The 15,046-nt window shown below is 39.6% G+C and overlaps 2 protein-coding genes across 4 annotated transcripts in view; both read right to left on the reverse strand.

The window, feature by feature from the left end:
* The window catches only part of znhit6 (zinc finger HIT-type containing 6), a 41,089-nt gene extending 33,029 nt beyond the window's left edge, over positions 1–8,060 (reverse strand). Inside the window, exons 1-4 of one of the 3 annotated variants that reach the window (XM_040031486.1) lie at positions 7,841–8,060; positions 7,388–7,453; positions 4,579–4,685; positions 4,384–4,469 (exon numbers count right to left, since the gene is read on the reverse strand). In XM_040031486.1, coding sequence (XP_039887420.1) covers positions 4,384–4,469; positions 4,579–4,685; positions 7,388–7,453; positions 7,841–7,956 — 375 coding nt within the window. In that variant the 5' untranslated portion in view covers positions 7,957–8,060. Of the gene's footprint in view, positions 1–4,383; positions 4,470–4,578; positions 4,686–5,102; positions 5,383–7,387; positions 7,454–7,840 lie in introns of those variants that run through there. The other 2 variants (XM_040031487.1, XM_040031488.1) reach the window with 2 other exon arrangements.
* A 2,229-nt stretch (positions 8,061–10,289) lies between these two features.
* Positions 10,290–15,046, reverse strand: part of LOC120733374 (collagen alpha-1(XXIV) chain-like) — an 85,559-nt gene continuing 80,802 nt past the window's right edge. The window contains exons 55-60 of the mRNA XM_040031485.1: positions 14,631–14,657; positions 13,754–13,819; positions 13,479–13,647; positions 13,289–13,398; positions 12,092–12,322; positions 10,290–11,724 (exon numbers count right to left, since the gene is read on the reverse strand). Of these exons, the coding sequence (XP_039887419.1) occupies positions 11,578–11,724; positions 12,092–12,322; positions 13,289–13,398; positions 13,479–13,647; positions 13,754–13,819; positions 14,631–14,657 (750 nt within the window). The 3' untranslated portion in view covers positions 10,290–11,577. The remainder of the gene's footprint in view (positions 11,725–12,091; positions 12,323–13,288; positions 13,399–13,478; positions 13,648–13,753; positions 13,820–14,630; positions 14,658–15,046) is intronic.

Below are 15,046 nucleotides of genomic sequence, written 5' to 3' on the forward strand. Positions count from 1 at the left end.
AGATGGCAGACAGTTGGAGTCGTAAGCCACCGCCTCTGTTCAAAGATGATCGTTCACAATGGATTACGAACCTTCACAGACATGCTCGTTAAAGACTGTCATACCAAATACTGCTTATTAGAATCTCATCTCATATAGAGATCGAAAATGTGACGTCAAAACCGCAAAGGATTGTAGGTACGAGTGGCAAGTGGTACTAGCGCACGCAGGCTTTCACAAGAAAACAGTCACACAGCGATAAAAAGAAACACAAAGAATGGCAAGAAGCTGTTGTATTATTAACTGCAAAAGCCCGTCGCATGATAGCCACTGGAAGCCGACGCGTAACGGTTTTTATCGGATTCTGTTGTTGAAGAGAAATTGTTCAAACCATGTTTCCGAAGTAACAAAGAGCCGACGGATGGCCTGGATTGCAGTCATTCGAAGACCAAATATAACGTTCCAGCACACTCCAGCTCACATGTTAGTCTGCTCCAAGCATTTCCACAAATGTAAGTCTTCTGTTGTAGTCATTACGTAATTTATCATAACATAATTGTTGATGTAGGTTACAAATAAGTCTTATATTGATTTGAATTGAATTCGTTGCACTATGCTGCTTTGTTCAATGTGGCTTTGCGGGCTAATGTTTGTTGTGTTTTGTAGGAAAACCAGCCTACAAAATGCTGGAATGCGATTCAGACTGGGCACCCTCTATCAACCTGGGTCATACAGAGTTTAAAGCTGCTACCACAACCAGATTTGATCGGTTAAGAGAGAGCGAGATCAAAACAGCCACGAAAAGTCCTACATATATGTGCCCAAGTGTTGTATTGAAGCAATCAAGTGATTAATAACTGTTTTCCAGTATGTTGTTTTGATATGGGGTTTTTTTTTTTTTTGCAGTTGACTTGTTTTTCACCAAAGCAGCTAATAAAGCACAATGGAATATAATTTTGCCTCTTTCTTGTAAGATTCTATAATAGAATAAAACAATAATGCCAGTTATAAATAAAGACAATAAATTGAATGAATTACGAAACACTTATTTTATTTCTATTGGATCTGAAAATGTTGTGTAATACTACAACCTGAAAAGACAAATAAATTGCGTTGGCCTGTACAGGAGGTAAAGAAAAAAAAAAAATTAACAACAGCTGTAAAATGGAATAGTCCAAATCACCAAAGTAAACTGAACCTGGGCTTGTTGCAGGGATCTGAAGATACTAAACATTTTGTGAGTGTATGCACTCACACTTAGGACCATATAGTTATAAATATGTGCGTGATGAAAGCTGTGCAGCACGGTAACATCTTTAGTCCACTCTGTATGCTCGTATGGGTCTAAACCTTTCACTCCTTTGATTTTTACCTCGTACTTTTTTTGTCTTTCGTCAAGTCTGTCTTCGTACGGACCTGCCGTGTTCTCCTTCGTTTTGTACACAACCGTTTTTGGGGCAAATAAAATGCAAACATGGTGCTGGAAATGCTAGCGCTTGATGCAGTGTTTTGAATTTGCTGCCACTCGTACCTAAAATGCAACGCGCGAAAGTCACGTGGTCTGTCAATCTCTGTTTTCATAGAGAAATATAAAGCAATGAGGGGTCCCTCGAGGCATTATGAAGATCCCAAAGCAAGTAGAACCAAACAGCTAGTAGACTTTAAGAAATATCTCTGCAACATACATCTAACAAAACAGCTGTCAATGAAACAGGAAATGGTGTTGAAGACAGCCTCTATTCCTAGTAAATAACAGATACGTTGGATCCTAGGCTGACCTTCCAGTTCTGTGAAAAAGTCGTTGGGGCAAGGGGGTATTGTCACGGTACAAATACATCCAATTACCAAACATCTGTTTTACGCCAATAACTACAGCTGTGTGAGTTTCATTAGCAATCAAACCAAAGATGGCCTGAACTCCTACTGCCCTCATCTAAATTTGAAAAGACAAGCATTTCCTTTCTGGCTCCTTTATCACTTCAGATTGGCAGTAAGAGACAGTAAAAAAGATTTATTAAAAAGGTGCGGATATACAGGGCCAGTAACAGATTACCGCACTTGCAATGTTCTGGAGAAAAACCCAAATCCCAGAGCTCATCATGCGCCAAGCCTTTATCTTTCCCTGAGAATAAGCCTCATTATTTTGATTGATCTATAACAGCTGAAGCAGTGACTGCTTCCCATAAAAGAACACAAATTACTTCAAGCTATCAAATGCCACTTGAATTGGGCTGCAGTAAAAGAACAGGTAATAGCTGGTATGAAGTATTACACAAAAGAATGTCGGTGGTTTGAAGAAAAAAAAAAATGTTTAAATTGTGGAACTGCAGCCACAAATTACACAAGCAAAGCAATAAAAGCACAAAGAGAAAAACACTTATGGGATATTGGATATGTCTGATGTGGATCTGACACTATTATTACTTTAAGATGTATATATCATATCAGTACATTCATCGGCCATTTTCTTAGGTACACCTGTTGAACTGCGCATTGACCCAAATATATAATCAGTAAATCAAATCACAAGTACAAGGCAACGAAATGCAGTTTGCATCCATCCAGAAGTGCTCTAGCAATAATATAGATATATCACAGAATATGGGTCTATTATAGGTATGTTACAATGTACAATGGAGGTTATAAATATGGTTAAAAATATGAAAACTATACAGAAATATGAAATATGAAAACTATACAGATTGTAGATATACAATTGCGAGTATTAATAAACAGTTGTAAAAATTATAATTATTGTATTGTACAGTATGATTGTCTATCCAGCATTTACAGTAGTGCAGTTGAGATCATTGAGATGGATATGGATAAATTATGCAGTAGTTATATAAAGTGCAAGTGGTTGTAAGTTCAATGGTTCAGTGTTATTATTGTATGTATGAGGGTACAGTTGGCCATTTGTTTGTTTTGTCCAATGTGTGTGTGTTCTGTTATGGGCGATCGTGGCTCAAGAGTTGGCAGTTCGTTTTGTAATCGGAAGGTTGCCGGTTCGAGCCCCGGCTCTGACAGTCTCGGTCGTTGTGTCCTTGGGCAAGACACTTCACCTGTTGCCTACTGGTGGTGGTCAGAGGGCCCGGTGGTGTCGGTGTCCGGCAGCCTCGCCTCTGCCAGTGCGCCCCAGGGTGGCTGTGGCTACAATGTAGCTGCCATCACCAGTGTGTGAATGTGTGTGTGAATGGGTGGATGACTGAATGTAGTGTAAAGCGCTTTGGGGTCCATAGGAACTAAGTAAAGCGCTATACAAATACAGGCCATTTTGTGTGTGTGTGTGTGTGTGTGTGTGTGTGTGTGTGTGTGTGTGTGTGTGTGTGTGTGTTCGTGTTCAGTCCATGCGTTTAATGTGGGTGCGATGTCAGGAGGCATGGTGATGGTGAGGAATATCAAATGAGGATCTTTACATGTGTGTATTGCTGCTGACCATGTGAATTCCTTTTTGAGCCAAGTGTTCCCTGATGGCTTCTGATGGCTGCTTCCAGTAGCATAATGAGCCATGTCACAAAGCTCAAATTATCTCACGCCAATGTCATGATGATGAGTTCACTGTACTCAAATGACCTCCACAGGCACCAGATCTCAAATCAATAGAACACCTTTGGGATGTGGTGGAACAGGAGATTCTCATCACAGATGTGCAGCAGCTGCCTAATGCTACAAATTATGAATCAGAGTTGGAGGAATGCTTCCATCACCTTGGTTCAATCTGGTACTAGCAAAGTGTATTTAATAAAGTGTCAACTAAGTGTATGTGCTCCACACTTTTAAAGGGTTTTGGCTTTTCTACAAGGTTTCACCAGGGGTCATAAACAGTTCTCCAACAAACTGTGCTTATCTGTAATTCTCCTCAGCAGGTAGCTCCACATGTTTGATTTGGCAGATTTTTGACAACTGTCACACTTCCTTATGAAGGGATTTGGGTCTTCTCCCAGATTTAAAAAAGGGATTTTTTTTTGCTTGTTAGGTAAATATGTAAACCACTACACTATTGAACCAGTCTATTAGGACAAGATGAATAAAGGTATATGGTTCTAGTAAGCACCATTATTTTAAATAGCACACGTCCTCACCAAAGCAACCCACCCTATTTTAATTTATTATACTAACATTTAAAACTCATATTTAAATCTTTTTTATGTTTGTAACATCATAAAACAAATAAAAGGTATACATCTCCCCCAAATATTTTATTACTGGGCGTAACCTCTGAGGGGCAGAACGAGTTGAATTCAGTGGAAATCTAAGCTAGAATGGGCCACAATTATTAGTGTTTGTTACTAAAAACAATACAAGAATTTATCTGTACTCCATCCTGAATTCATGCTCACATATGCCCAAAAATTTAAAACAAAACAACATTCAACACACTAAATCTATCAACACAGGGCTTACTTTGACAGTGACACGAGGAGCCTGGACGAGGTTGTCTCTGGTGGCACCATCAGCAAATCGGCCAGTATCCTCCAGAAACCTGTAATCTACAGTTGAGACAAAGGGTCAATGGTAATTATGAAAATGAGAAAATAGCACATTTCTATGATAACACACATTAATAGAATGACTTATACCAGCAAAGAGGCTGCTCACCACTGAGAAGTGCCATTTCATCAAATTGTGACAGTGTCACAAATGCTGTTTTATTTCTAACGCCACTGCATCCTGAAACTTCCTTGTGCTTCTTCACACACGGCAAGCTACAAAAGATAAACGGACAGTCATGGTAGGCAGTCATTTCCTTATTCAATTCAATTCAATAAAACTTTATTGATCCCAAAGGTTGACCCCGAAGGAAATTGAGTTTAGGTTGGAATGATTAAGCCAGTTCACAAAAAAGGGCACTGTGTGAAATGTAAATAAAAACAGAATGTAGAATTGTGCTAGTCAATGTAAACCATAAATCCTTGCCTGAAAGGGAGCCAAAGAAAAATGTTAAAAACAAACAAACTGTACTGTTTTTTTGTTTTTTAAAATAACCCAAAGGAACATTGGGTAATACTGCCTGACGCGGGATGTTTGACATTTTTAAATAATACAAGATTAAAGATGATTTTGGTAGTCAACTAACCTGTCAATTTCTCTTTGATCATTCAACGATTATTTCAGTATCTCACCTGCTCAACTCTGTGAATCACCCTGTTGTCTCATCCAACAGCAAATTAAAATAGTGACCCAGGGAACACATGAATTCAACTCAAAAGGACCGTCAGAATAAAAGTAAAATAAATACAAATATTAAGTCCAAAATAAGAAGTTTCCAAAGTTTACAGATAAATCAGTTGATGGATTCACAATTGCAGTGGACATGCTCTGGAGTGAGGCTTGCTCTTATCTTTGAGATGATGTTCCCAGCTGCAGCTGATAACCAGGCTAAACATGCTCTGTCATGACTTCAAGTGTTGTTTTTGAAAGATCTTAACCCTTTAAAGCTTGAACCATGAAATAATTGCCAGGAAAATCCTAATTTTTCAAAAAAAAAAAAAAAAAAAAGAAAAAAAAAAGGAGTATTTATTTAACCTCCTGACGTTAAAAAATACAATAAAAAAAAATCTTAATTTGTATAAATTAGTTTCGATTTGTATCATATTTGCTACACATGTTTGGCATTTGTTTAAAAATATATTGTGCAGTTTATTTGGGGTTTTTTGGGAATTGAACTGATGATGCAGAAGTCTTAAAAGCTCATGTATAAAAGGAGATCTACAAGGCGTTAGGCGGTTAAATATAAAAACTTACACTCCTTCACACCAAACACAAAAACCTTGGGATTTCACCTGAGCATGACTAGGCCAGTTTTCGCACTCTTGCTGAAAGACAGATATCTGGCCCAAGTCATACCAGAGACCGTATTCCTAGAAACTATGTAAAAGGAATGCTGAATGATGCCCAAAACAACAGGCAACAATACGAGAGTGGAAAGCACATTTGTTAGCCCCCGTCAGATAAATCTTAAAGAAATGTTTAGCAATATAATTTTTGTACTATTCAGTATTAGAAGGTGAAGTTGTAAATGCTTTAGCATCGACAGAATTCCAAGAATGGGCAACGGACCATTGAGATTTTGTGAGGCATGCTGTTCTGAGGCATGCTGATGCTGGACATGAATCAAAGGAAAGTTCAGAAAGTAAAAACAAAAACACGGCCATCTGTCAGTCATCGATAATATTTATCTGCACGTAAGGGTAGAAGATGTGGAAGATTGTAATTCTTAGGTTACCAGGTTTTTTTCCTCTGTTTTTTAAATAGCGATGGAAAACAAATGGAAGACAGAATTATGCTATCCCAGTGGAGCTTTAACACTACAAACACAAAATTGTCTGTGATGACATTGTAAATGTTATGTCTCTTTTTTTTCCTGCATGAAATCTTGGACCTAATAAATTAATTAAAAAAAAGATTGTGCGATGTGATTAAATGAACAGTTAACTTCAAAAATGTTGGAACCATTTTCCATCAGTGCAATGGCCAATCTAGAAGGTAGTCATTTCAGCTTTTTGCCAATGACAAAAAGCTGAAACTACCACAGCACTATTAATTGCTTGGCTGAAAAATGGGAACCTCTGGTGTTATTGGCTATGGGTCAGACTCTGGCAACTAGTTTACAAAGGACTGCCATACACAACCCGCTAACTCTGTCATGAGTTTCTTTGGACAACTTGTCAAAATGTCTGCTTCTCAACTTTACTACCTTAAGGGAAAAGAGGTAATGACAAAGGTTTCAGAATTGGGGGTCCATTCACAGGTGCAATTTGAAATGAAATGATCACAGCCCAAATACAGTTTAGAGTGTCCACCACATACCTCATTAACCATTGAGGAATAAGTGCCATTTCTATATACAGTCAACAGAGTATGAGAGCTGGAGTTAAAATGTGATTGGACCTCACTTATGAATGCTGTCCAGTACACTCATGCATACAGAAGTACTGTTTATTCTATGACAGTGTTTAAAACTTAATTGACATAGATGACTTAAGATGCCAAAATCTGTCCTTTTCCATGGATTATTATTATTATTCCACAGCACCACACTGTGCTCTCTGATAGGTGAAAGCAAACAATGCAACACCAGTGGGACACTTTACAAGGTGAAAATGTGTTGCAGTTTTAAATTACTTCACAATAAGGTCACTTTCTATTCCACTTAAAATACTTGTATATTAACAAATTTTTAAAAGAGTATCAATAAATCAATAACAGCCACATCCTGGAAGAAGGTCACGAAAGAATAAGAGAATAAACTTCTACATTTTGAATTTATAAAGGTCTAAAGAGGTGAAGTCACCCAGTGGTTTACAAAAGCACAATTAGTCCTAACCACATTATGGATAAGCAGCTTCGTTTTTGTGTGTATTTGCTGCTAAGGCTTTAGCACTTAATCAGAGGATATTCATCTCACCTGCAGGAATGAGTAAGGCAGGACGGACACCTGTACTTGGCCTCCTCTGATCCGCAAACACCACAACTGCAGGACATACAACACGTCAAACTGTGAGTGTGTTTAACAAATGAGTGAGGTTAACAAGTAACGGTGCTCAACACGCACACATAACCTGTAGTTGAGCCAGAAAATGTTAATGTTAATAAACGAAGAAGAAACGGAGTGAAGAGTTTGGCTGTGGTGGTCTCACTTGAAGCTAACTAATAGCCTGCTAACTTCATAACTGCCTAGCATAAACATATTACGATAAGTAGCATCTGGTATGGGACAGCAGATGTATCTGCTACTCGGTTAACAAATATTAGGATTATGCCGACTCTGAGAAGTGAAGCTGAGCAAACAATCTTTACAGCAAACGCAAAATATTGTCCTAGTTTTGTGGCTGAGCTGCAGTCGGTTTAAATCGCTTACCTGGAAAGAGACATCTTTCTTTTCTTCCCTCTCTCCTCTTCTTCGGTGCTGCTATTTTCGACTTTGTTCTCCGCGGATGACATTATGTGTGCTGTTGGAAGAATTACTGAGCTCATAACGGGAGAATTGTAGTTGCACGCGGACGAAACGACACGCCGGAATCAAAACAAATGCTCTTCCGCCCCGGTGCCAGCACGTGGATACAAGTTCCGGTTGGAAAATGTGCTCATTGGCGCCTCTCGGTGTCTGCGCGTCAGAAATGCATCCCATGATCAGCTCGCCAGCACTGTTTTTGTTGTTGTTTGTTTGTTGTTATTTTTGGTCTCTGTGCCTGCCAGTGTATCCAAGCTTAAAATAGATTGAAAATAGACACGGATAATAGAATATGCAAGAAGTAAGAGCAATAATGGGTCGCTGGGCAGGATAGTAGCTACATCAGACCCTCTCACAAGCTCCAGCACTTATTTGAGTTTCTTTTCTCACGAGATTTCTACGTGTGTTTATATAGGCTGTGTTTATTAAAGGAGTGAGTGATGTGAATTAAAGAAGATTTCTTTAAACTGTGTGTGTGTGAACAAGAGGGTACATGCCCATGCACCATATTCAACATCCCTCAAAAAACTGATCAGCAGTTTAGAAAGAAAAGTGAATTCATCCATCCATCGATCTTCTTAATCACTTCTCTAATTCAGGATCGCAGAGAAGCTGGAGTCTATACTACCTGCACTCCCTGAACTGGTCATCCTATTGTATGACCAAAACATAAAAACAGCCATTCATGCTCACGTTTGCTCCTTGATTTAGAATAACCACTTAATCTAACATGCATGTCTTTGGACTGTGGGAGGAAACCAGAAGGCACAAGAGGAAAATGCAAACTCCACACAGAAGGGCCTCAGTAGGCCACTGCATTCGGACGCTATTGCTGTGATTAACCTCTGCATCATTGTGAATTAATTGAATTAGTTTTATAAAATGACAGTGTCACTTTTTAAAGTTAAATAAAGACTTTGAAAACTCATCAGATCTTAACTGGAAAAAAAAAATCGCGCTGGATATTTATACTGATGTGGACTGGGTAAATGAACGAAAGGATGCTATATCAACTGATACCCCAAAAGGTGAAAAAATGACACAGCAGACTAGTCCATTTTGGGGCGTGCTGAAAACATCAGAGCATGCTCCTAATGGCATGACAGATGGTACCCTGGAGGAGCTTCACTCAGATCTGTACATGACTGCGCTGCTGAACAGCGTGAGAAGCAAACTGACAGAACTTCCAGAGCCATTCTATTGGATTCAGGTCAGGCAAGCGTGGGGGGCAGGCAATGATATTGATTCATTCATCTTCCAGGAACTGCCTGCTTCCTCTCACCACATTGTTGTGCACCAGCAGGAAGCCAGGACTCACTGTACCAGTATAGGATCTGACAATGGCTCCAAGGATTTCATCCTAATATCTAATGGCAGATGTGTCGAGATGCCAGACGATGTTACAGGCAGCCTAACACTCTTTACAGTTTCTCCAGACCCTTTTACGTCTGGCAGATGTGTCCAGGGTAAACCTACTCTCAACTGTAAGAAACATGAGGTGCCAATTCTGGTTTTCTATGGCAAATGCAATTAGGGCTCTACAGTGTTGGGCAGTGAGCACAGAGCCCACGGCAAGATGTCAGGCCACACGCCACCCTCATGAAATCTGTTTCTGATAATTTGGTCAGAGACATTCACAGCAGTGGCCTGCTGGAGGTCATTTTGTAGCTCTGGCAGTGCTCATCCTGTTCCTTCTTGCACAAAGGAGCAGATACAGGTCCTGCTATTGGGTTAAGGGCCTTCTACAACTATTTCATCTTTCTTAGAGAAACAGTCTGTCTCGTGGAATCTCCTCCTTATCTCTTAAGACTGCTGGGAGACACAGAAAACCTTCTGGCATTGGACATATCGATGTGCCATCCTGGAGTTGAACTACCTGTGCAACCTCTGTAGGGTCAAGGTATCACCTCATGTAACCAGCAGTGACACAGACCTTGCCAAATGCAAAACTTGTGAAAAAACAAAAGAGATGACGAGGAGAAGAAAACACCTGTGGCCTCCACTTATAAAAACCATTCCTCTCGTGCAGCTCGTCTTATTGTTGCCCCGCTAGTCTGCCTGTTGTTAATTTCATTAACACCAAAGCAGCTGAAACCCCCTCTGCTACTTACCTGACCAGATTAATATCCCAGATTTGATGCTGATTAAAAAGTGTTCCTTTAATATTTTTTAGCAGTGTATTTTTATGGTTGTAACATTAGGGGGGAAATTTCTTTACTTAAGTAACACTGGGTGCAGATCTCAACCTGTTATTGTGCACATCTGAAACTGATAATGAGGTATTACTCCACCACTCTTTATAACAAGTATGTCCTTCATTCAAAAAAAAAAAAAAAAAAAAGGTAACAAAACCACATGTGGATAAAATGTCCCATTTATTTGTTTCTAAAATTATTTTTTTATTTACACATTTTCATCCAACTTTGTCCTCCACAAACTTTATATAATTACACTTAATTAATGGTAACATAACTTAAGAGTATGATGACTGTTTTCTGTGTTTTTTGATTTTGTCCTCCCGTAGCTGCATTTGACTTCTGAATGAATTTATAAAGCAGTATTATGAACACACAGTCACAGGTGTGCATGCACACACACACACATTTCAAACATAAATACTCCTCTAGACCGAGCTGTGGTTGACCAAGTAAGCAAGTTCTCTGAGAGTATAACTTACTGTGGTACAGTAATGTGACCAAAAATAATAACAAATCTAAAAACAAACCAAAAAAAAAAAAAAACGGGTTATAAATAAACATTGAAGTATGCTGTCAATATATACACAGGAAACGTTGCAGCACCAATGACAGGTTTCCCCTGAGGAAACTACCACATAGTAGGAAAAGCTATGAAAAGATGTTGTGTATCAAAAAATGGTTCATAAATTAGAAGTGACCAAATCAACATAAGCATTCAAACAACATAACAAATTCTGATGTAACCGGTACATACAAAACAAAAGGTAAAAATGACTAATTTGACTATTTTTGAAAGCAGGTAGAGGTAGAGTACCATCTGTCAAGATGTACAGGTCCGACTGGATGGGACCGAAGACAAAAACATAATGAAAAACAATATCAAATATAGCCTCTGATTGGACAATGAAATATTTAAAGCACACACATTTTCCATATGCTATTGCACCTTTAGTTAGACAGTGCCCTCTGCAGAGGCCTGGCATGATCCTTTGGATTCGACCCCTTCCAAGGATGGTGTGTTTGGGAGTTGAAGGGGTGGAACATGAGTGAATGGCAGGTTTGAGTTTTGGACAGGCTGCTGCAATGTGAGGCCCTACCCCCGTCATCAGGAAGTAAAATGGGTCCATATGCAGTGGCCCAATGCACCTTTTGAGTGAAAACTAAACAAATACTTTACACATTGATTAGATAAATATCAGTATACACTGTCCTCTTTGGCATGGGTGTTCCACAGAGACTGATTTCTCCCAGGTAGAGCTGCCTGCCGTTCGATGTTGGGTTTTTGTTAGTCTCACAGTAAGTCCTGCTGAAGCTCTCCAGCAAATGCAACAAGCTCTCAGGGATACAGTCTGCCTTGCTGTGCCAGCATCTCTTTGGTAGGAAATTTTAAAAGTCTGCGGATTTAAGTGGTTTATAAAAGTGGCTTCGATGATAGGGATGTTGGTATCAGAGGAAGCAGACTGGACCGATTTCTACGTTTCGCTGACTGTTGATTTGTGAAGTGGGAAACTCCTCTATGTCTACAATTGGTAGCTGACCACTGTCCTGAGTATGGAAGAGGAATCGTGACTGGTGCCAGCTGCCATCTTGGATCTGGAACAGGATAAATGGGGGAGGGGAGCAGAAAGGATTGTGATTCTATTTATTTGTGGTAATGACTTTTAGTAAATACAAAAATATATATATCTTTAGGAAGTTCTTTAAAATTCTGCTGTCACCTATTTAATTACAACCAACAATTTATCACCAGCATAAAGAATATATCAGAGCATATCATCAGGATATCAGTTTACATTTTCAAATCAGTCCCAGCAAGTCATAATTTCACGAGACAGTCCTATTGATATACAGAATTATGTGCGGGTTTCTGTAAGAATGACCAGAGAAAATGCTCACAACTAAATCAAACTGCCCTAATGACGAAAACAAAGGCACATTTTTTTTTTAAACACCACATTACCTTGCACTCATCTTGTAGCACATGTGGTTCAAGTAGTGTGTCTTTCTCAAACATCTGTTTGTTCCAGCCACGAAACCGAAGCCTGGTGTTCTCTTTGTGTCCACTGGAGCTGAAGCTGTCTGCGGTGCTGGAGGGTTGATAACTCAGGCAGTGAAACGTGATGCTTTGGCTGGCCTCACTGCTCAGTAAATGGAGAAACTTCATCTGGACATTTCCTATGTCAAATACCATCTGTCGGAGAGAGAAAGTGCACAGACGGTGTAGATTGTGAACACCATAGCATCATGTCAAAAGGAAAACAAACCAGTTTAGACTTGGAAAAAAAAAACTGCTGATGCTCACAAAGCAAGAGATGGATATGCAAAGAACTGGAGTGAGAAATATCATCAAGAAACTTGGAGACAGCCACACAGTACAGAACAACCCTGTCAATGGAAGGAAGTGAACATTTTCAAAGAATCTGGAAAGAAAACCAGTGAGAGATTTGTCTAAAGACCCCAGAGCAACTGCCAAGACAGCAGTGAATTACTTAGCCAAGTCAAGAAGTAGTATTTAAGACAGTAACTAGAACCCTGCACAGGAATGGACGAAGAGGTTGGAGACCAAGAAACACTGCACTTCTTCAGAAGAGACACCTTCAAGCTGGAATGAAGTATGTGAAAGACAACCTGGAGAAAGATTAAGCAGCCTAGAAAGGTGTTCTTTGCTCAGCTGAGACAAAACTAGAACTCCTTGGCTAAAGAGAGTACAAGGAAGTACAACCCTCTGTCATAGTTTTATAATTTTGTGAATAATTTTGTTTCAGTGTGCAAAGTAAAATAATATAAGCATAATGCAGTATAGCAAAATAAAACTAACTAAATGAATCAAAATGAAACTTTTCTTGTACTGTCAGTGTTAAATACTATAGTCTAAATCAGGGGTTGGCAACTCCAGGCCTTGAGTGCCGGTGTCCTGCAGGTTTTAGATGGGTCCTTGATCCAACACAGTTGATTCAAATGTCTAAATTACCTCCTCAACATGTCCTGAAGTTCTCCAGAAGCCTGGTAATGAACGAATCATTTGATCGAGGTGTGTTGACCCAGGATGATATCTAAAACCTGCAGGATACCAGCACTCAAGGCCTGGAGTCGCCCACCCCTGGTCTAAAGTAAGAGTAAAAGTGTCCTTTTTTCCCCCCCACTCGTTCAGTGTTACCTTATCAGTTGACACTGGATGTAAACAAGTCTGTCCCCCTGCTGTAAAGTTGCAGAACACCTGGAAGGCATCAGACGTACAGCCCAGGTTTGGATCAACCCAGAACCAACCTGAAAAGAGAAGAATATTAATATTAAGACCTGCTACCTGTGCAAAATAGTGTCTTCCATGTATGGGTGAAGACACTCACCGTCTTTTAACTTGTGCTGGCAGTCCAGCAGGTCTTTACAGACACGAGCTGGGTTCTCCTTTGTCCCGAGAGGCTGTTTGATGCTCTCGATCACACTGCTCAAATACTGTAGAGTCTTAAGTACTTCCGTGTTCTGGTCTGGCATGCTCATCTCCAAATTCTGGAAACTCTAGTTAAGTACGAGGATGATAACACTGTGAACTCTCAAGTTTTAACCTGACTTCACAAATCTACTAATCCATAACTTCTCTACCCATCCTTATAAAGTGCTTCACCTCAGTCCTCAGGGCATCATTGGAAGCGGATGGACTGTAGACTGCTAAGTCGTCATATAACACCCTCTGTGGATTAAGAATCACCATATTCAGTTCAATGAAAACAATTCAGTGCCTTCATTATTAAACTGAAAGATTTTAATCTGTCAGCTTGCTCATTGATTAAAGTAAATATGGCAGCAGAAAGACATGTCCAGTTTAGTGAGAAAACTTTAACAGCGTCAGTGTACACTTTAATACCACACAAGGGCAGAAAAATAAGTCTTGGATCAATAAACAGCCACATTCTTGATTTTGGCTGCGGGAAAATTAACAAATTCCCCTTAGTATAAACACCACAGCGATCACTGAATGTGTGTACACAAAAAAGGCAGCTGAGTTGTTTTAGGGGGGTTCTTGGAACTGTTTGAACAGGAAAAGGTCATGTAGAGAGCAGAAAGCTGCATGATATCCAGAATCTGGGACAAACAAGAGTAGCCACGCCAGAAAAGGCTTTGTCAGTGCTACTGAAAAAACAATCACAGGGATCTTAGTTATTATTGACATACACCATTTGTTGGCTCATCTAGAGTAAGACAGGAAACAGGTGCTTGTCCTGGTTCGTTCATACCCTGCCACTCAGAAAAAAATGGCTTGTATTACTTATTTTTTACTAAAACGTTTATTTAAGCTTGAAAAAGCACACATCTTAGGTTTCAGGAAAGAAGAAAGAGAGAGATGTAACTCATTTACCCCCCCAACCACAATGAGATATAAATACCTACAGGCTAGGTAATATATATTCAAGAACTGTACATCATTACAACATCTGAATTTTACATTAAAGCAAGACTCCTGCTGTCTAGGCAATCTTGTCTGCATTACACAAAATACTTACTGTTGGACCAGGAGCGCCAGGGGGTCCCTGGGGTGGTAGAAAGAAAAGGACAAAATGAGTAACACACACACAGAAATGATCTCATTGTGGTTGCCATCATTTCACTTTTTGGTTTGTCATGTATGTGCCAATGGACTCTGAAGAAAATGTACACTGCAGGAAAATGGTAGAGTGTACAACCACAGAACTGCCCTAACCCCAGCTCGCCATGTGATTCTCTGAAGTCTTGAGTCACTTCTCACTTCTTTACATTTTGCTTCCAAGGAGACAGATTTGGACTCCAGGCTTTCTGTAAATCTTTCAGAAGTTTTCTTTCAACACCGGCTGCTTGTTCACTTATTTTTAGTCTAGTTCTTGCGCTTGAACATTTTTGGAGGAATGTTTTGTTGACGTTGTTTTTTTGTCTGTTTGTTGAA

Source organism: Simochromis diagramma, unplaced genomic scaffold, assembly GCF_900408965.1.
Source record: "Simochromis diagramma unplaced genomic scaffold, fSimDia1.1 OVJJ01000284.1, whole genome shotgun sequence".
Classification (NCBI taxonomy): domain Eukaryota; kingdom Metazoa; phylum Chordata; class Actinopteri; order Cichliformes; family Cichlidae; genus Simochromis; species Simochromis diagramma.